The sequence below is a fragment of the Lutra lutra genome, chromosome 2, assembly GCF_902655055.1.
Source record: "Lutra lutra chromosome 2, mLutLut1.2, whole genome shotgun sequence".
Lineage (NCBI taxonomy): Eukaryota > Metazoa > Chordata > Mammalia > Carnivora > Mustelidae > Lutra > Lutra lutra.
In genome coordinates, this window is record NC_062279.1 from 108,201,663 (window position 1) to 108,228,390 (window position 26,728).

Genomic DNA, 26,728 nt, shown 5'->3' on the forward strand with positions numbered 1-26,728 from the left:
GTCTCCCACTTACACACTAGGGTAGTGATGTCCTAGACCTGTGACCACAGATGCCCACTCAAGCCAAGCCCACTTACGGAGGCATTCTGTTATCAACCACCACACTTGGAACCCACTTCTGGTAGTGTTCATGATAAAGGTCCCTTCCTCTCAATTCCACCATGTCATTAAAAATTCACAATATTAGGTGAAGATCCTTAGCCCCCAGGGCACAGGCATGACCTCATCGAGGATAGTGGCACAAAGGTAAGACTGAGCCTGAGAAAATGAACGGTGATTTCAAAGATACTTCTGGCAAATTTGGACCTTGTATCCTAAAATAGACACAATAACACGAATACTCCTGCAATCTTAAATACATCTTAAAATCACCTTCACAGATTTACAACTTTAAGTCCCATTTATGGTAGTCTAATTTTCTGTTTTTCTTCATAATTTCCCCTAAAAAGTAATTATAATAGGGAATAGACACAGTACATATTCAGTTTCTGTGTACAGTAAATGGCCACCCGGGATTAGGATGGTATTTTCACAGAACAATACAGAACACACATCACATCCAATAGTTCTAGCTTCTGTCTGCTGTGATAATCACATTAACAACTTAAAACTGTAAGATTGCATTGCACATCCTGTGTGAATGTGTAAAAGTCTGTTTTTATGCACCTCAGGATAGTTTTCCTACACGTCCCGCGGCCTGACCACTGAAGCTTTAGCGCTTTGGGAGCTTGACTCAAACTATCCTCAGAAACAGCAGATATTCATGCCTCTGGGAAATGGCCCATCAAAAATAATGGAGTTGCCTTTAACGCTGTTATTAAAAGCACTCTGGGAGGAGAGGAGCAGACAGAAGGAGAGCATGCTTCTCAAGGGCCTCCCCTATTTTCCTTGCAAATGGCATAACTGTGGTTTTCAGAAGATACTATGAGGTTGTTTCATATGTCAGGAACTTCTCATTCTCTCCTCCGGGCTCCCATTTACCCTTCAACACTCATGTCAAGTGCCAGCTCTTCCAGGAATCGTCTCAGCCCTGCTCACCTCCAATCTACCCTGGTCTGGTCTGTCCCCACCCCTCCCTCAGGTGGCCCTCACTGCCAGAACCCAGTTCCTTCCAGCGGCTGCAGCAGGCCGGGTCCCTCAGGCCCTCCCCACAGGGCTCTTGGCTCCAAAGAGCACCATCTGAGCGTCTCAGCACATCTCTGCTGCATTGTGCAGGCCCCACATACCCGACCATGGCCTGAGGTGTCGGAGCGCTAGTGCCTTTGTGAAATGACCTGTATTAGATTCTCGGTATGAACCACTGTTTCAAGAGAACCAACATTTTATGCAGACAAAAAAGACAAGTAGTTTGGATGTTCTGATGTCAGCTTCTACAAAAAACTCATTTGCGTGTGGTTAATATGAAAATATTCTTCATTAAAATGATATATAATACTGGGGATATTAAGCATTAAATTTAAAAAACTCTAACAATACAAATATCTGGTTGATCTCACCTAAGAAAATATGTGTACTGTTGATTTATGAAAACTTTGGTTATAAAAGTTACAAAAAATAAAAATGATAAGTACTGAAGTTATAAAATCTATGTTGCCACAGAATAGAGCATTTTAATATTAAAAATTGATATAATATTTAATATGAGGATAAGGACACTAACTGCTAAGATACAAGGCATGCATCTTGTTTAGACTCCATTCCCATGCTATTTTAAGAATAATCTCTTTAGGGGCACCTGGGTGGCTCAGTGGGTTAAAGCCTCTGCCTTCAGCTCGGGTCATGATCCCAGGGTTCTGGGATTGAGCCCACATCGGGCTCTCTGCTCAGTGGGGAGCCTGCTCCCCCACCACCCCCCTCTGCCTGCCTCTCTGCCTACTTGTGATCTCTGTCTGTCAAATGCATAAATAAATAAAATCTTAAAAAAAATAATCTCTTTAGCTAAAGCACTATCGCTTGATCAACTTCTGTTTGCCATGGTAATTAATAGGCTTATATTTATTGTTATAAAAATTGTATGTAACAAAGCTGGGTTTTCCATTCATTCCAGGGGAATCCCACAATCAAGTTATGCCAAACAATTTCTTTTAAAAATTCTGCAGAAGAACATTTTAAAGGTAAATTCACATTATACTGGCTTTTTCAAAACTACTTTCTTCTCATCTCCCCAAATGGAGAAAAGGAGAGAGGGACAGAATATGTGTTTATCTCTTTTTAAAATTTTACCCTTTACCTAAGATTCAGAACAGAAACTTCTCTCAAAGATGTGCTGCAAGCAATGCTAAATCTATACAAATCCACAACATAGCATAGTTCTTCCATGAGTCAAATCTGTCCAGAAAGATGCTAATTGTTGCCCAGAGAACAGAAGCACAGCTCAGGGGAGAAAACTCTTGAATTAGAGCAGTCGACTTAAGAAGGCGCTGGAAAGACTGTGCTAGTCTCCTGCGGAGAAGGCAAACTGCATAGATTTTCAGAGTCCGGGAGACCAGGGTATAACTGCAATTTAGCCACTATGTGGCCTTGGACTAATGACTTAACCTGTCTGACCCCTTCATTTCCCCCATATTGCATTAAGATGCCATAACACTATTCATGACCCTAAATTACTGTAAGGATTAGAAAATATCACAGAAAACATTTAAGACCGTTGACAACAGGCATATGGTACTTATTAAAACAACCCAACAAGAGCTCAGTAGAGTCTGAGGAGCTGCTGCTCCTCAGTAGCAAGCCCACGACTCTTCCTTCCTGTGGCAAAGCTGTAGCCAAAGCTTAAGCTTCAGATCCCGACCAGCGGTGACGTTCGTTGGAGCACGTTACAGGAAATAAATGTGTGCCAAAAGTCCTGGTGTCCCGTTATATGGGATGTCTGACCTCAGACATGGGGCCCCACAGGACCATCTACAGCAGTGGTCACACATTAAATTATATATTAATGGTTTCACCTTCACCCTTTTGAAAAGGGACAACTCTATGTAATATTAAGGCTGTCCTAATTGGCTTTTCTAATGCCAGGTGCACATGGAACACTGAAAATGAACTTCAAAAATTTTAAACTAGGAACTTAAATATTCAAAATTATTCCCTTTAATAAAATATAAAACTGAAATATATAATTTATAATATACTTTCTCAGTAATAGTCTTTGCTGTATCAAGACCACATTAGTAAAATCTACAAATTCTAAAATAATAAAATAACGGGCCTTATAAATGGGATATTTCTGGCCAATTAGTACAACTTAAAAAATATAATACTTATTCCATCTGAATAAAATACATACTAGACATCAAGGTACAGTAATATGAAACAAAAAAATTTTTAAGTCCAGCTTTAATTAGTCTGTGGCAAAACAGTCACTTGAATACATATTTCTTAAGAATTAGATAATATCTGGTGACTAGCATAACATATTAAAAAGAAAAAGAATTAGATCCTTTTGGAAAGAAATTTGACATTAAGTATCAAAGAGCCTTTATAATGTTTATATCCTTTAACTGAACAATTCCACTATTGTGATCTATCCTACAGAAAGAATAGCCATAAACACAGAAAAAAAAACTGTTATGTATAGATAGCTTCACTGTAGATTTCCAATTGTAAAATAATGGTAATTTAAATGTCTAAGAAACAGGAAAAAATGGTTAATTGTGACATTCATTGAAAATAATATAGCCATTAAAATTGATACATAGAAACACTATGCTAAACAGAAAAATGCTTTTTTTTTTAAACTTTATTTACTTATTTGACAGAGATCACAAGTAGGCAGAGAGGGAGGCAGAGAGGGAGAGAGGAGGAAGCAGGCTCCCTGCTGAGCAGAGAGCCCAATGCGGGGCTCGATCCCAGGACCCTGAGATCATGCCCTGAGCTGAAGGCAGAGGCTTTAACCCACTGAGTCACCCAGACACCCCAGAAAAATGCTTCTTATGTATGAAAGCATGACATCAAACTGTATGTACACACACACACACACACACACACACACACACACACACATCCAAGTTAAAAAACCATATATACACAGAAAAAAATACCTGGAAGATAATGTAACTAGTTATTACTAATGTCACCTTTACATGATGAGGTTATGGGCTTTTAATTTTTTATTTTAAGGATGTATTTCTTGGGGCACCTGGGTGGCTCAGTGGGTTAAAGCCTACTTGTGATCTCTGTCAGATAAATAAATAAAATCTTTAAAAAAAAAAAAGGCATTTCTTTTACAGAGAGAGAGAGAGAGCACGAGCTGGGTAATGGGGCAGAGGGAGGAGAGGGAGAATCTCAAGCAGAGTGGCTGCTCAGTGCAGGGCCCAAGGCAGGGCTTGATCCCATGATCCTGAGACCATGAAATCAACAGTTGGCTGCTTAACTGACTGCACTATCCAGGCACCCTGAGATTAAAGGTTTTTTAAAAAAATCATTTTTCACCAACATTTTAGTGGATTTTTTGGATTAAGTTTTACCTTAAACGTGTATTATATAACCAAAGGGTAAAAAGCTATGACAGTTCAAAGCTTTGCACAGTTTCAGTTACCCCTGGTCAACCAAGGTCTGGAAGCAGATAATCCTCCTTCTAACATGGCGTCAGCAGGCCAAGAGAAGGCTAACAGAACTTCACAATGCCTACATCAGTCATCTCACTTCGTGTCATCATGTTATCATCTCACATCATCATATGGAGAGAGGTGAGGATAGTACAATAAGATATTTTGAGGGAGACAGACTACATTGACATAACTTTTAGTACAGTATATTGTTATGTTTTTGTTCTATATTATTGTCAATGCTTACTTTGTCTCCTTTATAAACTTTATCATAGGTATATATGAACAGGAAAACACATAGTACATAGAGGGTTCAGTACTATTGGTGGTTTCAGGAATCTACTGAAGGTCCTGAAATGTGTCCTCAGTGAATGAGGTAAGATGGGGGAGATACTGTACTCTAAAACACATTTTCATCACAAAAGTAACAGAAAGGCGCCTGCGTGGTTCAGTCCATTAAGCGTCTGCTTTTGGCCCAGGTCATGATCCCAGGGTCCTGGGATCGAGCCCTGCATCAAGCTCCCTGCTCAGCAGGGAGCCTGCTGCTCCCACTCCCTCTGCCTGCTGCTCCCCCTGCTTGTGCAGATATCACTCTCTCTCTCACTCACTGTCAAATTAATAAAATCTTAAAAAAAAAAAAAAAAAAACCAGAAAGGAAGAATGAGCGAAGGTAGAGAGCTATTGGTATGCAGAAGGAGCTTACATAATTGTCTCTTGCAGACCAGCCCGGGTAGAGCTGCATGTGTAGCTGTCTTTCCTTCCGTGCTAATTCATAATATTTAGCCTGCTCTTCACGGGAGAGGGCATGCCACTAAAACAAAAAGAAGAAGGAAAACAAATCAAAGTAGGCAAAAGAGCAATGATATTATATATTTCACGTTTCAAACATTAAAGGATGAAAATACTAAGCACTGAAACTCTGATTTATTTTTAGATGGCAGAAGAGCAAGCGCTGCAGAAGTGCACTTGGAGTCTGGCGGCGAGAGTGAAGCTCAAACTTTGGTCTCTATTCTGTTCTCCCATATCACATGAAACACATCAAAGGCAATTAAATATCCAAAGTAAAATGATCTGTCCCCCACCCTTCCTCTTTTCCAGTATAAATTAGAAAGAACTTTCACTGGTGAACCTCAACACCTGACTTAGTGCTTTTTCAGTCTGTACCATATTCTGGTACTTGAAACCAAGTACCATTTATTTATGCAAAATGTGATCATTTCCAGATGTCTTTTCCACACAGATGCATTTTCACCTTACAAGGATAATGCACATCTGTCATATAAAGAGTCTGAAACCTTCTTCCTAAGACCTCAAGTCAGTCTGCCTCCATCCCATCACCCTCTCCTCACACTACCTGGTCTAGCGGAAGCACGCTGACAACACTGTCCAGTCACACGTGCGCTCTTTACGGCTATGGTGTTTGGCTTCCTTCTGCTGGAAAGCAAGGAGTGCTATCTAGATTTATTTTGCCATCTAGCACCTGAGATTGTAGTATCTAACCTGGAGAATGAAATGTCTGATACCCTGCCAACTTTCCATTTCCCTTCTAATAACAGACATAATTATGTATCATATACAGCAAAATAGCTTAGGTATGCAAGGCATCCATTCAGGAATTTAAGCAGCTTACATTTGCACATTGCTTTGCATATGTTTGCACACCATTCACTTTAGGTGCCCTAGCAGATGGTTTTCAAGTATTTTCCCCACTTCTTTGGTGCCAGCATCTCCCCTAGCACCAAACTTCCAGGAGAACCAGCTGGACTGGGGGACCAGCTAGCCAGAGAGGATGGCACGGAGGTACAGCCATGGGAGGGCAGACCTGACCCACGCCGCAGGCACACACACGCTGGCTCAGCTCGCTGCCCACTCCTGCTAGCCTCAGCTCCAGGGTGCTAAGCATTCTTTCTCATTCAGCTGCCCTAAGTGATTTTAATTTCCCTGTCCCAGTTTTAAAAAACAAGGACAAAGAAAAGAAAGGTGTGGTTGAACTGGGGTGGGGAAAGTACAGATGAGCAAGGGAGAGGTCATGAGAGAGAAAAGCGCTCCTGGAGGAGGCTCCTGGGGTACGGCTAGGCAGCATTCCTCAAGAAAACCCCTGGGCTCGTGTTTGTTCCAGGATCAGGGATCTGACCTCAAGAACACAGGAGCACCTTCTGCCACACCCCACCCTCCCACTCCAGCTTCCCGTTGCGTGGTGCCCAAGGGCCGGGCAGCGGATTCAGTTCCTCCAGAAACCCCAGAAGCGCTGGGCCTCTGTGTTGGGATAGGACAGATGGCTTCTTTTTCAATCACTTTAGAAGTACAGAGTGTCAAGTAGTTAAGAAGCAGGACACACACAGCAGGACTTGGGTCCGAACCCGAGGGCAAATCAGGTAATTTGCTTTTCCTTTAAAAAACGGTGGAGGGTGGGGGGGTGGAGGATGGACACTGGGGAGGTGGCAGGAAAAAAAAACCCAAAGTAAGTTCCCTGAGACAGAGTTCTTTGTACCGACAGGGTGAACACAATTAGTGAAATCAAGCCTAAGAAGGAGGCATGTGTGGGGCGGAACTTCGAGTTTAAACCAGGCTTCTGCTAAGCCCAGGCCTTCCTAAATCTGGAACACTGACCCAGTACTAGAGACCTACACAGGGCGGAAAACAAACTGCACACGTGGAAAAGATCCGCTTTGATTGTCTGTTTGGGGTTTTGTTTTGTTTCTAAGAAAAGACTGATCATTAATATTTATACAGTTCTGGAGCTAAACGTGATTGGCAAGAGGCAAAATGTTACCAAAATGTTACCAAACGGAGAGACAAGACAAAAGAAAAAAAAAGTAAAATTATAACTTTTGTAAATTTGTTTATTCATTTGACAAGTCAGAGCTCTCTTAAACTAATGCAACATACATCAGTATAATTTTACATAGTTTCTGGCAGCTTTGTAACTTGCTGAGAAAACCTGGAATAAGTTTTATAAGACATATCTCTCAAAATATATAGAGAGATTAGGTCTTTTACCCAAACACCGGTTATTTTTTACTTAAAACGGGACATTTAGGCTGACAAAACGATCCCAGCTAACAAAACTGAGCAAATGCAAGGAGAAAAAACAGGCCACAAACTATTTACTTGAATTTTTATTTGCTCTTAGTTCCCTGATATTTCTAATGCCCAAAATCTTCCCACAAAAGATCATTTACCAGAGTAAAACAGTAGGTAAAACAACGGTATTAAAGCCTTGTAGATGAAAACAAAAAGTCTAGTACAAATTAGAGAGATGGTCTTTCTTTATAGGAATTTCCGAAACACAATGGGCTAAAAACACTTATCTTTCTTTTGCTTGTGAAAAAACTGAATTATTGAAAAAAAATCTGATTTCATTGTCAGCATCTCCCAAGTTGAGAAAATACCAATTTAACTTTGGAAAATGTATAGAGTCCAAAAAAAAACCAAAAAAACAACAAAAAAAAAACTGACAATAAATTTGCAACAAATAGACTTTGCTTAACAGCCTGGAAGGTCTGAAAAGGCTTCTTTTAAAATAAGATTTGTGCTATTATTATTTACAAACATGAAGAAGAAAACTTCAATTTATGTGACTGAACATTTCTTTTTAGAGATACAGTACAGATGAATAAAATCAAAAATTAAAAATGTTCCAGAATGAATTTAAGTTCTACTTTTAAAAATGCCAATTATGCCAGTGTAAAACTTCATGATTTTAAAGCAGGGTCTTTAAAGAACTAGCAAGGACTACCCTGCCAGAGGGGAGTTATGAAAGGATAGAAAACCTGATCTTAATCAAAGATCTCAGAGACCTATAAATAGAAGCAGGTGTCCAGATCAAAGACAGAGATCCCAAATGAGAACCATCTTTTAGGACACACGCTCTGATCTGGGGATCGTTAAGGGAGCTGAGAAAGTAGCAATTGTTGGAAACGTGCATTAAAGATAGGAAGCATACCTCTGTATTATATCCCTACTTACTCTCTTGAGCAGGAAAATAATTCCCACTGGAGGGTCAGGGGACCTTTAACTCAAAAATGAAAGAAAGCTAAGAGTTTTATATAAACTGAAAAAAGAACATCAACCCTTCTTTCCCTCTGGTTTCTTTAAAGGGTCAGGGGGAATGGTCATCAGCCTTTAAGCTTTTAAGGTGAAGTTCCTCAAAGATGACGGGAATCATTTATCTGCTATGCTCTGGCTTGGGAAATCACTGTAATTATTGTTATTACGTGTTTAAGAATCCACAGGGAGGGAGAGTATTGTACATGGGGCACCAAGAGAGCTATAATCTGCCACCACACCCTACCCCTGAAACCCTGGTGTCCTGCAGATTGGAAATAACTGCATTTTTATTCTATCCAACAGGAATCGATAATACAAGAAAGCTTGCTGCCCCCCATCTGTTCACATGGCCTGGCAATCGCCTGCATGTCTTCCATTATGAATGCTAAAATTTATTAGGCTTGTATCAAACATGGTAAAAACCACAACAACAGCTAAAACACGATCATCTAAGTTTTACAAAGGCTGTTAGGCCTTCCTCGCCTAAATGTTCATTTACAAATCATGAATTCCTTGAGAGGTTGCAAAAACAAATATATGAGTTCATAACTGAAGTAACTATCACACACATATGAAGAGCATCAACAATTAAAATGAAGCATTTCTAAAATTATAATGTAATACTAGAAAGACTCCAATTTTTTCCACCACTCCTCAGATACCCAATATTTTAAAACCATTTCTATCCCAAGAAAAGCATCTGGAAAGACTTAATAGCCTCTGGGCTGGTGGATGGATAAAGAAATCTTGAGTGTCTGTCCTGGTTGTAGCCTAGAGCCTGCTATACAGCAGGTGATCTGAAAAGTATCTTGGCATGAGTTAAAGAAGCAATGAAAAGAAAAGGGGCAAGGCAGAAACCATGCACCTATACACTTTAAGACCCAGAGAGCAATTTTTCTAGAATAAAGACTTCTCTGGCCCATATAAATTCTTCCTTAAAGCTTCTGAGTAGAACAGATCTACTTCTGTCTCAGGAGGGGTGGCCCCCTGTGTTTGCCTGGGTGTTTCCAGAAGCGTGGCTGGTACTGCAAAGCCTTCCCATAGTTCCCTATGTGGGCTAAGTGCTTTCTTGCTCCGACATGAATGCACACACCTGTCACTCCATCTGGGGAGGGTCCACCTCCCGCCACTAGTCATGTGGTTAATTTCTACTCCTTACTCAGGTCTCAGCTTAAATACCATCTTCCTAGAGGGGCACTTCCCTAGCCCCCTATTATTCTTTCTCATAGAATCTTACTCTTGACATTCACAGCATTTCTCACAGTTTTAATTATACACCAGGTAATTATCTGTCTAGCATCTGTATCCTCTCACAAGACATTAAGCTCCATGAAGACAAGGACCCAATCTATTTTATTCAGCAGTTATTATCTAATGCCTACCAGAGTACCTGGCACATAAAAGACACCCAATAAAAGATAACAGGGAAAACAGTTAACATTTACAGGAGGTTTTCTATGTGCTAGGTACAATCTAAACTGTTAACCATGCATTCTATTGTTTAATCCTCCTAAAGATTATTATCCTATCTTCTACTACTTCCCAAAGTGGCTGTGATTATACAAATGCATTCTATGACCGCCTTTAATAAGACAGTCCAAGGTCACCATAAACATTTACATCCCACCCTACTACTTACCCTTCTGCCGAGAATCTGGTTGATAGCTGCGCTTTCTTTTAAGGTACACTCAGCGACGACATTCGCTCTCATTTCTTTCATGTATAACATAAAAGCATTCAGAGGCTTCTTAATGTGAGGTCTTTTTGGCTCCTGTTCCTTTCTCTGTTCATGCTGAGGCTTCCTAAAAGGTGGTTGGGATGGTAAGGGGGTGGGGAGGAAGCGACAGGGGAAGGAGGGCATGTGAGGAGAGAAGCAGAGCATCCGTTCATGTCACCAGACAAAAACTCAGGCCGGGGACAATCCTCTAGGAGCTCTACAAGCACCCAGAACAGCATCGGGTTAGAAAAACAACTCAGGAGGAGCAAAGATCCTTTGGTCTGACAAAGTTGACCTATAGCTATGCAAGTGTTTGACGCCAAATGGGCCTGAGCCCGTGCTCCGTGGTCACCTCAAGAAAAGCTGAACACAAAGTATGGGTGGTTATTCCTCTTTCAGAACTGATGTTCTGAGCTTCTTCCGTCAAGGGCCCCTCTGAGAACCTAATGAAACTTTAGACACCCTCCCCTAAACAAGTGCATGTTGGCTTTGCCTGCATGTGCTGGGGTTTTCTGCACAGATGCCCCCTGCAACCCCATCCTCCCGCCCTGTCTACAGACCCTAGATTAAGGAATTCGATTACTGATCTCTTTAGGAAATTTAGTCCTGGTATAACAACCTGAGAAAAGCCTGGCCTGACAGGGGATCCTGGGCTTGGTCTGCCCCTTTCCCTTGAATTCCGTGCTTTTGAAGCCTAGAGCACAGTTAAGTGCATGTCCAGAAGGAAATGCATGGAGCCTCCTGTCTACTTCCCTCGGGTACCATCAGGGGCAACAATCAGAACCCAGTTAAAACCTGCAGTGAACTGCTAAAAGGCTCAAGATTATTCAATGCCCACACTTGGAAGATTGCTCCGTTTTGGTGCGGGTCCCTTGATCTTTTGAGGTCTGTGCTCCATCCCAATCTTAAAATCAATGCAGTGAGAATCAAGCTGCTTGAAGTCCTCAGGGGCGGAACTATCAAGGCAGAGACACACTGGTTTTCGTAATAAAAGAGAGGGAGGAAGTGTTCAACAACAGCAAGCAGAAGCTGTGTTTAAGTCCTCAGTCTGTTCAGGCGCTCAGGTGAAACCAGAGGCATACTCACACGTGCATTAGGTCGCTGTCAGTGTGGGGGTGCTCCTGTTTGACCTGAGGTGTTACAATAGCTGGATGAGGGATGCCAGTTGTGTGGGGACCAGGAGGACCAGGAATCATGTGATGGGAAAACCTGGAAGAAGGAAAGAAAGGAAAACATGTACTAGTGGCTGTTGCAGCAAAAAGGAGGCAGAATTCTGAAACAATCCACTAACTGCTATTGGCTGAAAGTGAAAACACACCTTTATATATCGGAGAAATAACTATGAATCAGAGTGGGCCAATAATTAATTTCTCTCTGTATTCAAGTGGAAACATTTATACTTATTCCTTGTATAACAGAATTTTTTCCCAAACTAACAGAATCAGACATTTTTCCTGGGAGGGCTCTAGAGCATAGGTTTAAAAAACAAAAAACAAAAAAAAAAAACCCTCAATTTTCTTGCAAAGCAGTTTTCAAAGAAGAATTTCAGTAATTGCTGGAAACAACATTTTATTAAGATTTAGCTTTTTAAATGATTTTTAAATGAAAGCTAAAGACACCACATTAAAATATCTCTGCCTAAGCAAACTGTCAAATTAAATCTTCTCAAATGGCTGGCTTCTTTATTGATATCTGGAGAGAACAACTGAGAAAATACGGCACAGGAAGTTTATTTTCAGTCCCTAATTTAATAAAGCTGCCATCAGCATCTTCTAAAATAATCTTCTATACGGAAAGAAAGTACTATTTGAAAGATCGAGTCTTATGAAAAACGGATAATAAAATTAAGGGAAGGGTACAGTTCGGCACCAGGTAAAAACTGCACATGCTAAAGGGTTTTCTCCCAAGTACACTTGGTAGAGCCTTAAAAAAAAAATCTTAAACTGTCCCCCACCATACAGCGCAAAGAAGGGCAACTGCCATGCAAGAAAAAATAAAATAAAAATAAATGCTTTGGATAAATTTTAATAGCTTTAGAAATTTGTGTGTTTCAAATCGATTGACTGATGGATTTGCAGGCTCCACACACAACGACCCGAAAATTCGAGACCCTGACATCAAGCTCTGCATGCTCTACCAACTGGGCCAACCAGGTGCCCCACTTTTCCAACTGTTTTAAGGTGAACATCTAATTCAACAAGAACAGTGTTCTCAGGTCTTTTATCGCAGCAGCATGATTAATCCCTGCATCTGGGAAGCAAAGAAGGAACTCTGCTTGGATCAGAAACAAATTTTTAAACATTAAGGAGGCATGGGAAAAATACAAATATTTTGATTAAGCAGTGATGGCCTGCTACGTGTACCATTTGCAAAGACACACGATGCTGGTTCTTCGCATGGGGGGAAATCCTGTCACCAAAGTTCTCGCAACGTTAAAAGGTGTGAAAATATATTTGGGGGGAAGGATATTAATTTTATCTCCTCCAACCGGCTACATTTGCAATTTGCTGAGCAAATAATGATTTTTTAAAAAGCTGAAATTCACCACAGAAATTGTGAATTTCCTACTGAATAATCAAAAGTGAAGATTCCCAACCAATTCCTAGCCCAGCAGTTTGACTTCCAGCACAATGATGCTAGCTCCCCTGAACAAGCCACATGGGACAAACAGATGATGCACAACGAATGTGTGTGTACATCGAGCACAGACGCCATCCTTTCCAGAAGCAAAAGCAGTACACAGAGCAGTGTGGCATGGCAGACCTCACAGAGCTTCGCTTGAACTACAACATGTCCACACAGGGCCTGATTCACACACTAGGACACACACCCCGCATGGCCCAACAGCCAGTAAGCACCCTTCTTTCTCTTCGGACAGCCTTGGTCCAGGAAGGCTCTTGACTATCTGGGCATTTTCGGACACTGTCGCATTAAATGGATACAACTTTCCTCAAAGAAAGCAAATTACAGAACTCAGACCAGACCAGTCTTTCTCCTCCCTGCTACCCCACCCCCAGCATATTTTGAATCAAAGAAGCTCTTCTTAGAATGTCTGCTTTCAGGCCATTTCATATCCCACAGTCGGGTGGCAGTGAGTTCTTTTAGATGCACAGTTTCCCAGGTGTTGCTGCGTCGTCTCCCCAGGGGTGTGGCTGGTGCTGGGGTGTGCAGAGTTTGGCTCCTACCCAGGAATCTCTGCGACACCTAGTGTGGGAGCCAGGCACACTGCACAGACAGACGCGGGGCTGAGGTATGCACCCTCCTAGCCGACCGAGAGGCAAGCAGAGGCGCACGAAATGCAAGCGCAAGAGGAGCAACTTGTCCTGGGGTGCCCGGTTTCCACCTCCACCTACCTGGACATGGAAGTGTCGACTGACAGTGAGGATGGGTAGGGTTGCCTGAATCCTCCCGTGATGGGATAGACAGGCTGACCTTGCCTGAGGTCACAGAAGAAAGGAACCCATCAATGATAAAACACGAGTTACCAACCAGCAATAAGAGTTTGATGAGGGGAGAAGAGGGAGGTATTCAAAAAGAACCCCATGGGGGTAATTACAGAGCACAGCATTTCTTCAGTTATCCGACCGCTTCGCTTCTTACCTTCCACCCAACCAAAGCACCATTTACCTTGAAGAAAATCTCCCACCCTCAACTTGAAAAGCAAACCAGTCCATGAATTACCTTTTTACCCCTTCCTCTCTCCCGATCCCACTAACGCTTTGAACAAAATAAGACATATAACACTTTTACTGAATATAATAGAACCATGAGAATGGTGAAATACTCCTTTCAGAAATCTTTGAGAACTTCAGGGAAGGAAAAAGGGGGAAAATTTACATAAAAATGAACAAATATTTTATTTTATTTTTTTAAATGAACAAATATTTTAAAAACACTGCACTCCCCCACCCCTTCATATACCTATGCTATAGTCAAGAAATAAAAGACCAATTCATTGGAATTATTCCCTCTCCACTCAGAATCCCATCTCTCTCTGTTTTTCCCTACATCTCACATTTCTCACTTACACAGTCTTTATTTCCAGCTGCCACCCAACACAGGATTACTGCCCCTAAGTCGTTAAGTTCAGACAGAATAATTGATGTAGGTTTGAAAGTGTATGCATAATCAATTAAACAGTTGACTGGGAGATTTAGTGTTAGAGAGAGAGAGAGAGAGAGACACAGCTGGAATTTCCAAGACAGGATGACCCCTTCTTGTTGAAGAAGAGATAACATAAGGATGTCAAGGTAAGGACTGGGGGAGTGATAGGGGGCTTTGAGGACGGAAGGTCAGATAAAGAAAGGAGAGGGTTCCTCTGCTAAAGTTGAAGCAGTGTTTCCATGGAGTGAGCAGTGGGGAGGGAGGGATGGAGAAGAAATGGGAGTGGGATGGTTGTAAGCTGTGTGCTAACAATAACACGATAAAAATAGGCTACACTATGTAAAAGTCTTTCTTCCAAAAAAACAGTTCCTTTCCTTTACCTTTATAATTTAAAGAATTTTGAAAACAGCAGTAAGAATTTTTCTAGATATAAACAACAAAATAATGAGTGTCTGGATTCTGAAGAAAGGAAGCCCAAACATTAGTTTTTCACTTGTCCGAACTCAAACTGGTGCTTACTTTATTAACATCCAAAAGAGGCTTTTGTATTTTTGAATTTTGAGTTGCCATTTCCCTCACTTGCTCATTTTATAAGCAAAGACTGATATCCAATGTGTCTAAGTTTGTTTCAAAAATAAGTTGTTCATAAAAAAGTAGACAAGAAGAACCACACTGAGCCCTGTGTATAGGCGTAGCAAATGCCCAAAGCCACAAATTGAATCCATAAGACTATAAGCTTCAAAGTAAATGCTACAGTCATTTTCTACACATATTAGCAAAGGGATTCAATCCATTTCAAAGTCTATATATTTTTTAATCCTTCAAATTGAAATGAAATAAAGTTAGCCCTTGCTTGTTGATGTGAAATTTCTTCAACTCCACAAGTGTTATCATTCATAAAGCTAATTTCCATGAATGGAAAGAAGAGCATATGCTCAAATGACTGATTGAAGGCTGCAGGAAGGATCTTACCAGCCAAGAGGTGGGGTAATCTGTCCAACACCACCTGGAGACAGGGGGTAAAAAGTAGGGATCTCAGGAGCTGGAGGATGTCTGGACATGCCTGTTCAAAAGAACAATGGAGAAGAAGAGTTTTCAGATTCACAGGACAGCAGACTACAAGAATAAAAGAGAAGCAATAAAATGCTTTATACCATTAATTCGTAAGGTCTAGCATGAAACACTGCTTATAGGATACATTTAACTGCGGTCAGTTTGTTAGCTTTTCTCAAGATTTCAAAATCTGAAAAAGCAGGCCCTAAAACAGGACATCTTGAGGAACTCCTTAAAGAGTAAATATGCTGCTAGTAAAATAGCATAAGAAGATTTTTAAATTACTTAGTTTGCCCTCATTATTCCACTTGGGTTAAGAAAATGGTAGACAGTAGTTTTTGTGTAGAATGGAAAATGACAGCCTTCATGAGTAGATGGCCTGACATGGTGCCCAAGGATTAGGTAAATTGCCACTTTCATATTTTCATTGGCTCCCTTATGGACACATAGATTTGGGAAATGTGATACCTCAGAGGATCAAAGATTAATTAGGAATCATCTTTAGCCCCATAATGGTCACACTTGATATGATTCATTTGGTCTCTGCCACTTCAGCTCCAACTAAGCTCTTCATCAAGTTGAGTCCTCTGGGCTCCAAGGTCAAGCTGTTCTGGATTAGTTGTATTCCACAGAAAATGAGCATGCCACCAAATTGTTTCTTGAGCTCACACTCCCTGGGGCACATTGCCCTATAACTGTAAAACCACCTAAAGATTATACCTAATCCTAGTCCCAAATGGCACCTCTTTGTTTATATTTTACCTTGGGTACAGAAAAGAAGAGGCACATGCATAAAAATGCAAAATATAAAAACCTGGATTCAGTGTATTTGGGGAAAAGTGATTCTGATTAGAAAAAAGCCACAAAAGTTTCTTTATATAGCTAATCTGGCCTTAAAAGGCCAACTCCATATATGAGCACGCATTTCCAGGTTTAACACCCAGAATATGCATTTCAGTGGCTGTATACTGACCAATATGTGGAATCAGGGGAGCATATGAAAGATGTTCTTTAATTATTCTGCTTTTTTACTGTTTAAAATGCCTATGGGTTTTGTTTGGGTCTTATTAGATATTAAAGGTCTTGAACCTATGAAAATGACTTAAGTAGTATGGCCTTCAAAGTTGGTGTTAATTCAACTCAAGTTAGGACCAACTATTACTCAACTCTTACAGGAAGGTTTTTAATCCCTCAATAGAGCGCTTACATGAAATTATCTCATGTTTTGCTGTCTTTAAAAGATTGTTTCAAATCCCTGCCACCCCCCTGCCTTTTTGGCTAGAAATATCACTACTTTGGGGGCATAGTGGACTCCAAATTTCATATTCTGGGACTTTTTTTGCCTTGGGTCTGGGGAGGTTTGGGCAGTAGGGGTGAATCTAAGGGAACCTACAAGAATGATGATTCTTGACATATCAGCATCACTGGGCCAACCTGCTGCCTCCCCTATCTTTGAGATTCAGAAACCTCCCCAAACTCAGGGTCTGCAGGGGAACTGCTCAGTTTAAAAAAAACAAACAAAACAAATCAGATTAACTCAGAAGAACTTTGGAAACTTTGTGGAATATTGAGCTTGAAAATCATGACTACAGGTCACAGACTACCAGAATTGTCTACTTTACTCCCTTTCTTTTGCAAATAGGGAAACCAAGGTCTGGAATGATTACTGATTACTTAGGCATCCTGTTCTGGTACATAGAAAATATGTATTTTCCTGGAATTTTAGCACTGGGACACAGACAGGTAACTTACAAGCACATTATCTATGCAGACAAGCCTAAAATCTTGCTCTCCACTCTCATCCATGTTCTAGGTAAGCCTAGAGCCCTGCAGCAGTGATTCTGGGTAGGAGGACTGCAATCAAACACAGTACCAGCTGGTTGGATTTGGGTTTACTGCTCAAAGGAGGAAAGAGGAAACTACATTTGCTTACTAGCACCTGCTAGATTCTAGTTCTATGATGGTATTTAGTTTGATGGTCTCTAATAAATAAATTTCTACTCACATTTCAAATATGCCCCTCTAATGTGTATAGCTCTGAGAAAAACTTCTTCCTTGTCTGAATATGCAATGTTTCATTTGTACTTTCAACATGGTACTTAAGATGTTCTTCATTTTGTTTTACAGTTAGTTTGGGCAAATGATTTCCTGTGTGAGCTTATATACTGCTTGGAATAAAAGAGTCTGTGTTTTACAATCTAGGTGTCAAAGTATGGTTGTCTCCAGAGGAGGCCCTCAATAAATACTTCTGAATGACTGAACAAATGAACGAGCAATTTAAAAAAGTGTTTAAACAGACCCGTTCTTCATTCTGGGTCAATATCACCAACCATTTTGCATGTATACACTTCATGGATATCCAAGTACGTGATGTAGCTTAGGTCATTATATGAGCAGAGAATGGATCTGTGTTTTTTATTTGGCCTGTCGTTACATTATGATCCTACAAGTGTGTGCCTCTCCACCAACTGCTATGCTATTGAAACACATCTCACGTCACTCATTTCACTAGTATTTATTGAATATTTACTATGTATGAGAGGCTAGACACTGCAGAGCCTTAACGATTTTTAAACTTTCATAAGTCACTTTGATAATTATGGATGAAATGATTCTGGAATTGGACTTGTATGGATCTATCAGTTCTGCCATGCACAAGCTACGTATCTTTGAGGAAGCTACTTAGATGTTAAGGTTCTTTAAAATCAGGATAAAAATGAAATACGGGTTGTTGTGAGGAATAAAGCATGAATACATATAACACAGAAAAGTGTTATGTGAGTGTCTGTGGTTATTTATAAGGATACAGTGGGTAATACAAAGATATAAACAGGCACAGAAACCCAGAATTTCCCAAAATCTTTCTTTTTAACATTTTTACCGGACATAATGAGAAGAAAATGACTGGCATCAGCTTCCTTTCCTTTTCCTACACCTGCACACATACCTCACACCAACATACTGGGAGGAAGGTAAAAAATGCATGTACTCCAATTGTGAAATTAACCTAGTTATTTTCCTACAAGTGAAAATGAGTTCTGCTGACAATTTATATTTACTCGATAGTTCTACCTACCATTAGAGTATGCACATGATACTATTTTTTTCTTTTAAATAAAACTAACCAGCCTCCTAGGAACTTTGAAATTAGTAACTCTGACCTCAGTACCTCCACGTTCTAACTAGTTTAGCTACATAATATAACTAAAAAGGCTGGCAGAGAGAGAGAAAAAGCAAGAGACCTAATGAGCTTTTTACTTATTTTTTTGTGATGAATATGACCAAGTGTAATGATACAAACCCCAAATCAAGCAAATTAGTTCTTTTCAAAGCAAAGTTTACATATCCCCAGAGATAAATGGTGACAAGGTCTGTGAGGTCTTTGTTTACAAAAAAGTAATTAAAAACAGGACTTTATATTAAAACAAATACAGTGCATGGATTAGAATGCAAAAATCACACAAATTTTTAGGCCAAAATAAGAACTTCAAAGAATATGCAATTTTCTAATCATGCCCACTTGTTCTTTCTCTAGTTCTAGAGAGTTTAAAAATTAAAAAAAAATTTTTTGAGAGGTAATGATATAAATTACAATTAGTAAAGCAAAACAAGGTAGGGCAGCAGAAGAGATGGAAAGAGAAGAGAAAATATAAACGTTAATTGGTAGCTAGTCAAAAACTTATGTTTTTAAAAAATAGAACCGTCCTAGAATTCTTGAAAGAAAAAAACTACTGAACCATCACGTGTTACTGTTTTAAATAAGTTTGTTTCAAAAGTGCTTAAAACAGGGCCTAGGACATAGTAAGCACTATGCAATTATTAAATAAGTAGTTTAAAACCAAGTAAAAAAAATTCTCAAGTTCTTTTTGCTAGTAACTTGTTTGAGGCTTTTACATCTATCTTTAACTGTTATCTACAGCTTTAAGGTTCCCAGATATGAATCTCCAGCTCAGATACTGTTCTGGGAGGGGGACCCATAAATTATCTTACTCCTTCTCTCCCTCCAGGTATCTATATGGCACTGGAAATCACCATGACCAAGGTCATGATCTTCCCTCTTAAACTCCACCTTCTTCCTAAAATACCTTATCTTAGTTCCCTTTCTCACCATATGTCCTCCATCTGTTTTGGATGTTTCTTATTCTTTGGAGGTCCTCGATAAAAGAAAAGTAGAGAAAGACTGGAAATGAGGAGTAAAACAGAGACAAACCTGGAGCCGCCTGGGTGGTTCAGTTATTGAATGTCTGCCCTGGGCTCAGGTCATGATCCCAGTGTTCTGGGATCAAACCCCATATTGGGCTCCCTGCTCAGCAGGGAGCCTGCTTCTCCCTCTCCAGTTACCCTGTGCTTGTGTTCCCTCCCTCCCTCTCTTGCTATCTGTTATAAATAAATAAAATCAATAAAATCTTAAAAAAAATAAAATAAAAAACAAAAAGGCCAACCCGGACACATCTGTGTAGGTAATTCTACCTTCCCTAGGTAAGAGTACATAGCTTCACTCAAGCCAGAGTCCAACAATAACTAAGTCCTCAAATAAGCTGTTTTAACAATGGATGGAAATGAACGCAATACAGATTTAATGCCATGGAAAAATGAACGCAATACAACTCACAGCAGTGGAAAAAACACCTAGCCTCTGAACTCCACTCTTTTTTTACACTTTAAAATTTTATTGTCCACTGTGGATCAATGATTGGGCTGGACAAAAGGGGGAAATGCTGGTGATGGCAGATTTTACACCTTTACATTCTCTGCCTTCACATGGTTCTATAGGATCTTTTATTTTGAACTTCTAAAGATCCTGTTGAGGTCCAAGTGTGTATGTAAATGGAGAGAAAAAAGGCCATTCTGTGAACAAATTCATCCTCAAAGTGTGCTCTCTAAGCAGATTGAACCAGAAGGCTTGGAGAACCAGAGCACTGAGTCCTACAACCAATGCATACTTATACCCATCAGGTTAGAGAAACCAGGCATTTTGATTTTTCAGACCTCTTGTGCTTTATGTTCTTCTGTAAATGATACAGAAGCAAACCTGGGTAATAACGAAGAGAAGTAAAATGGGAATCATGTTACTTTGACTTTAAACAGAGATGGTTTTGTACTTTATTATTCTATCTAAGTTGGTGCTGGTAAAAAAAAAAAAAAGAGGATAAAACAAAAGGACTGAAATGAAATCACAGAAGACTTAAAAAAATAACATTTGAAGTAAAAATCTCCTATTTTGTCCCTTTTCTAACATTTTTCAAACACTACCATCAACACTTTGCACATGCAATAACTGAAGACTGTAGGGGGCACTGAGGATTGAATTTTTAGCATAATATCTGTATAACACACTGGCTTATACTGTAGATCCTAGATTTTGAAAGCTGTAACTTTGAAAATAATCCTTTTATGTTTTTCTTCTTCTTTTTTAAAACCCTGAGAAATAAGAGAAGCAACAACAAATTCTTATGGGCTATAAAAAATTGCTATCAAGTTAATTACTCGTCTCCTACAAAGAGACTTTGATCCACGCAGTGACACAGAGCAAAGACAACTGTAAAGGCACTGGACTGATGAGATGTGGCTCCTCACTTATTGAGAAAGGCCTAGGAAGGCAGGGTCTCTCACCTTGTTTGGAGTTGACATCTGATGGGAGGTGTGAGGGGTGTGATCCTGGAGAAAAGTGCTCGTCGCTGTACGTGATGAGGGGGGTGAGAGGATGGACCGCATGTGATGGCTGCACCACTGGCACCTTATTTGACTGCAAAGTAACCAGAAGGTCAATGGTTAATAGGAACACCCAGGTCCTGTCTCCTCTCCCATAGAACAAGTCAGACAATAGCACTAACTGGACATCAGCATAACCCAAGAATCACCTCTAAACCTGGAAAACGGAACTCATCTGCTGTCCTCATTATATCTTCAGAATTTTTCCATGTTAAATACTCAAGCACATGAATATCCCATCAAGAGATGATCAGTTATTTAATCATTGTCCCTTAGAGATTTAGGTTGATCACTATTATTTCATATGACATGAATTTCTGTATGCACATATTTATACTCCATTTTGGATTATCCCCTCAGGTTATGTTCAACCAGGAGTTACTGGAGCAAAAGTTATAAATATTTTATAAGCTCTTTTTATTCATTACATATGTCTGGCAATAAAAAGGCACTCAACTGTTCAATGAACAAATGAATGAATAAATATTACAATTTGAAGGTAAAATTTTTAAGCAACCAATAAATATAAATTTGCTGTACTGATATCCCCTCAGTTTATAGAATCTGTAATGCTATAGCTGTACATCTTTAAGGATTATGTTACAGTAATTTTTTTTCATGTCTTACAGCTTTGTCAATCAAACATAACCATCCATTATGCTTTAGCAGTACTCAGTTCATCTTCAGGTTCTCTAGTTTCTAGAAATCCTAACTGATAAAAGGGAATTTCTTATCTTGAGTTTATTATGAAATATGGCTTGTAAGAACACTTTAAACTGTTAACATTTTATATATTTTGACATTCTGTATGTCTTATATTAGTTTAAAAACAAATTTTATTATTGAATTTGGAAGTCTAAAATTACACCAATAATACTTTTAAAGATTCAATTTATTTTTTTGGTTAAAGTTGAATTTTTTTCTCCCTTCTACCCCCGCAAAAGTGGTTGCTAAGCAAATCAAGTAATGTAAACAAGACTCAGGCAATTTAACCTGATTAGGAAAATTGTTTTTTATAAATTCTATGCCCCCTTCCCCCTCAAAAGAAAGTAAACTCAACAAAATTATATACATGCAAAATACATATCTGATTTTAAACTCAGCTACTAATTACAGCAGTCCCTGGAAAATCTCTATTTACAAACACCACAATAAGTAACTTGTGAATTTAAGAGGAATAAAACATAATGAATTTTGAATATTCACTAATTAACTAGCTCAGACATGTCTTCCCCATAATTAGTTTGAATTAGTGAGATGTTTACTGTGCTATAAACTAAAATGCTTGTGAAATCTGTTTCTCCAGAAGCAAGTATCTGTATTTTTTTAAAAAATTTAGTAAGTACCTGATATCTGCTTAAAATGTAGGTCTGTATCTGAAAGGCTGAGGGCCCTGTAACACGCCTGTTGTGTATGGTGGTGGCGCCTGACACATGTGTTCATTTAAACTTGATGTTGTTTTCTTTACAAATTAGACGCAAAAAGTATGTTGCTCCAATGGGTAGGATTACCCTCAGGAAAACTAGGAACAATTATCCTAGTAACACTTAATTCTCTTTACAGCTATTAATACTAATTCTCTACCCCCTAACATTACAACCTCTACCCTAAAAAAACTTACTTAAAAAAAAAAAAGGAAGGGGGAAAAATCACCTTTTTTTAGACAATGATATAATTTCCATACTAGATTTTCCCTGTTTTATAACGATAAGCTCGTCTCTAATGGCAGAACTTCACAGCTCATACAGCCCTGGGCATTTATTAAATAGAGCACCATTATCAAAGCCCCATGCCTTTTCTCTATATACCTCAGCACAGACATCTATGCATATAAATGCGTAAAAGGTTAAAAAGTGTTTCAGTGCTTTTCAAGTGTTAATGATGCAGTTTGCCAAATACACAGAATGAGCTTCTTAAATACAAGGAATTTAGAATGTTAGAGGAGGTGGGGGTGGGGGTGGGGATAGGAGGGTATTACCACAAACCCTTTTTAAAATGGAAACAAAAATCTCAGCACCCAAATGCTAAAATGAATATATTTCAACTCCACTAAACTGCTTTGAGTTTCATTTCAAAAGTCTTACAAGAAAGCATAATTGCCAAGCAATCTACAAAGGTATTTTCTTAGAGTGCTTCTAAAGAGTAAGCATTGCAGAAACCTTCTAGAAATGTGATATATATATATATATATATATATATATATATATATATATATATATATATATCATGCCTTTCTTATTTCCAGAGCACCACCTTAAGGAACCCACATTAGCAGGCAGCATCTTCTTAATGTCTGACCTATCCCTCCAGTCATATAGCTCAGAATCTGGTGCCATGAATTTTTGCTAAATTATGCTATCCTTGCTCTCCTCTTAATTTTACGGTTTTCAACACAGATTTGCTTTCCTGTGGGAAGGAGATAAGAAGCTGAGGATTTTAATTTAAGCTCTGGCCTTGTCTTATATTTTGCAAGATGGATGCTGAAAGCAGTACTAGTAGGTGTGTTAAAGCCAACAAGGATTATGTCCATTTTTGTGGCCAAATAATAAAAGCAATATGAAATCTCAATAATATGTGTGAGCACAATTCTGAGGCTTCTATTCTGCCTCCTGCCGACTACCTCCACTACGTATATAAATGTACCCAGCCGTGTGCCACACACACGTCGCCATCACGGTCACATAGCCCAGTGGCCGCAGCCTTAAACTGTGGGTTTCCTCTGATATTCTGAGTTACTGTCCTTTGATACTACATGCGCTCACAAGGCAAGAACCCAGTCACTGCTACTTTGTGTAATTTTTATGACAAACAATATAACCATTCTTAATTCTAGTCCTTTAATCTCCAAATAACAGTGTGGTATATGTTGTGGTGGGGAGTAAGGGAGGGGAAGAACAACCAACTGACTGACTACCTGGTCTAATTCGTCCACCATGGACAAATTTATGTAATTATATTATAATGCATGATTATACCTCTATATGAGGGCATATGAATATATTTACTAAACATCGAAAACGTGCCAAGCACTCTTTCAGCACTGCCAAAAGAGACAAGATCCCTATTCTCATGCTGCTTCCTTTCTAGGGGCCTGGAAGTAGGACGGGGGTATTGGAGACTAAGAGTAAATATGTTTAAAAAGCAAAAACTAAGCCAAAACAAAGAGATGGCATCAGGTACTATGAAGAAAAGGAACTGGGTGATAGGAGAGACAGTATATATGTAATTATATGCCTTCATATCCCATTAAAGCTGTAAGAAACAAAATTGCATTTAGTTTAAGATTCTTATTTTCTAAGACAGGAACATGAGAAACTGTCAGCACTGCTGGTAACACAGCCTTGTTCACGACAAAACTCGTGACACGAGGTCATCGTGAATAAAATGGGAATGAAACCCCCCCGGGGGGGTGACTCAACAGAGTAGAATCAAGTAGCAGAGAAATACCATCTTTTGGGCTCCTACTCTGTGTTGGCTCCTGGTTGCCCAATATCTCACTTAACAGAACCCAAATCTCCTGACTCCCATTCTCGTGCTTTTTCCTGCTACACATCTCCCCATGAGGGAGAGAGGACAGGTAAAAATCACGTTGATTATTTTTTCTTTTCTTTTAAGATTTTATTTATTTATTTGACACAGAGAGAGACATACAGCGAGAGAGGGAACACAAGCAGGGGGAGTGGGAGAGGGAGAAGCGGGCCTGCTGCAGAGTAGGGAGCCCGATGTGAGACTCAATCCCAGGACCCTGGGATCATGAATTGAGCCAAAGGCAGACACTTAACGACTGAGCCACCCAGGTGCCCTCTTTTTTCATTCATATATCCAGTCAAGTACATTCACAGGTGCAGTCATTGTTTATTACATAGGTACATTTATAGTGAAGTCTTAGCTTCCCATGGAGAATCATGAGGTATTCCCAATGTGGGTCCCTTGTTTCATTATCCCAGGGTCACAGCACCCACTACTACTCCCCCTTTATGAGCTACCTGGCAGCTTTAAGACACCCCAAATCCTCCACTGCTGCTCAGAGAGGTTCAGAAACTTAGCAAAGCTCACATGGCATAAGTGAGCCATGGCACAGACCCTCATCTTTCAACTTTTATTCTTTAATCTCGGGCAGGTGAGCAAAGGAAAAGTAAGAAGGATGGAAAGAGCAGGTACTTGAAAAGGGACAGAAAATACACGGGAGGGAGGGAAATGCCAGAAGACACCCTCTCACCTACACTCAGCACCCACACATGGTTATTCAGTAGGAAGCCTGCAATCTTTTCCCAAGCTTGAACAATCATCAGGCCATCCTACCCACATAGCACATAATAACTACAGCAACTAACACTCACCAAGCACTTGGTGTGTGCTAAACATTTTATAATACCTTTGAGGCAGGTACTATTCGCGTCCTCCTTTTATAGATGAGGACACTGAGGCTTGGAGAAGTCAAGTAACTTTCCCAAAGGCACAGAGATGGTTAAATGGCAAAGCTAGGCTCAAGGGCAGAAAAGTCTGGCTCTGGAGACCACATTCGTTACCAGCACACCATGCAGCCTCCTTGAAGAGCCAAGTTCATAAAGTCTTGGACGCGGAGTTGACCATCTGGGCCGTACCTGACGGTATGTGACAGCAATGAAATGACCGTGTGGTCTCTGTCCCAGGCACAGAAGTCACATCAGACAAAGAGGCACCTCAGCAGAAGTGGTTAGCGCTACAGAGACTCCACTGACGCCTTTCTCTCCAGGACTGGAAAACATTCCAAGGAAGCTAGCTTGGCTGCCACCCAGGCTGGTCCCTGCAGGTAAGGACCTCTTTGGCATCACAGCCAATAAAACCCACACCTCCCGTGGACACGAAGTGGGTGCCACTTAGGGAGCCTGAGAGCCACCCACAAAGCAGCGTTCCCAGAAATGACCCACTCACCACTGGCAGTAACTCAGCCTGTCATGAAGGCTGTCAGCCTCCAATGATGTGGTTCCAGGAAGGACTAAAAAGTGGTTCAGCGCCCTCCTGGCTAAGGCTGCGGGCCTGCTGGTAAGTGCAGTAACTGGGGGAGAAACCTGCTGGTCTAGTAGCTAGTCCCCATCCTGCACATCCCCAGATTTCAACTCAACCCGCACTGCAGGGTCTAGTTGTGCGTTTTATCAATAATCCTCCGGGTAATAACCAATTCCAGGGAGTAGTAACACTCCACCAACTTACTGAGATGAGGAATTTCATCTGGCCTCAATTTTTATGGTGCCATTTTTACTTTTTATTAAACTCTTAGGAAATCTGGTACTCATGAAATAGAAACTGTGTAATTTTATATTGTGTCTTCCCCTCTTCTTCTGAGAATCTGAGCTTCTCAAGCCTTCCCACAAAGAGGAGCAGATTTAATTTACTCAGAAAAGATATAATGGTTCTTGTACCAGCTCGATCTCAAAAGTAACAACTTGTACTGGAAATCTCCTAAGGTCCACCAAAGTTAAATGCCTGATTCTGGTCTGGTGTGGCCTTCAAATCTGAGACCACTACTGGCTGTGATGTAGCAGCTTTTTAAGATAACAATTAGAGC

The 26,728-nt window shown here is 40.0% G+C and overlaps 1 protein-coding gene across 4 annotated transcripts in view; it reads right to left on the reverse strand.

Moving 5' to 3' along the window:
- LEF1 (lymphoid enhancer binding factor 1) overlaps positions 1-26,728 on the reverse strand; it is a 119,913-nt gene that overhangs the window by 14,743 nt on the left and 78,442 nt on the right. For 2 of the 4 annotated variants that reach the window (XM_047718175.1, XM_047718174.1), the window contains exons 4-9: positions 21,082-21,214; positions 15,388-15,478; positions 13,665-13,748; positions 11,398-11,520; positions 10,234-10,396; positions 5,248-5,355 (exon numbers count right to left, since the gene is read on the reverse strand). In XM_047718175.1, the coding sequence (XP_047574131.1) occupies positions 5,248-5,355; positions 10,234-10,396; positions 11,398-11,520; positions 13,665-13,748; positions 15,388-15,478; positions 21,082-21,214 (702 nt within the window). The remainder of the gene's footprint in view (positions 1-5,247; positions 5,356-10,233; positions 10,397-11,397; positions 11,521-13,664; positions 13,749-15,387; positions 15,479-21,081; positions 21,215-26,728) is intronic. The other 2 variants (XM_047718177.1, XM_047718176.1) reach the window with 1 other exon arrangement.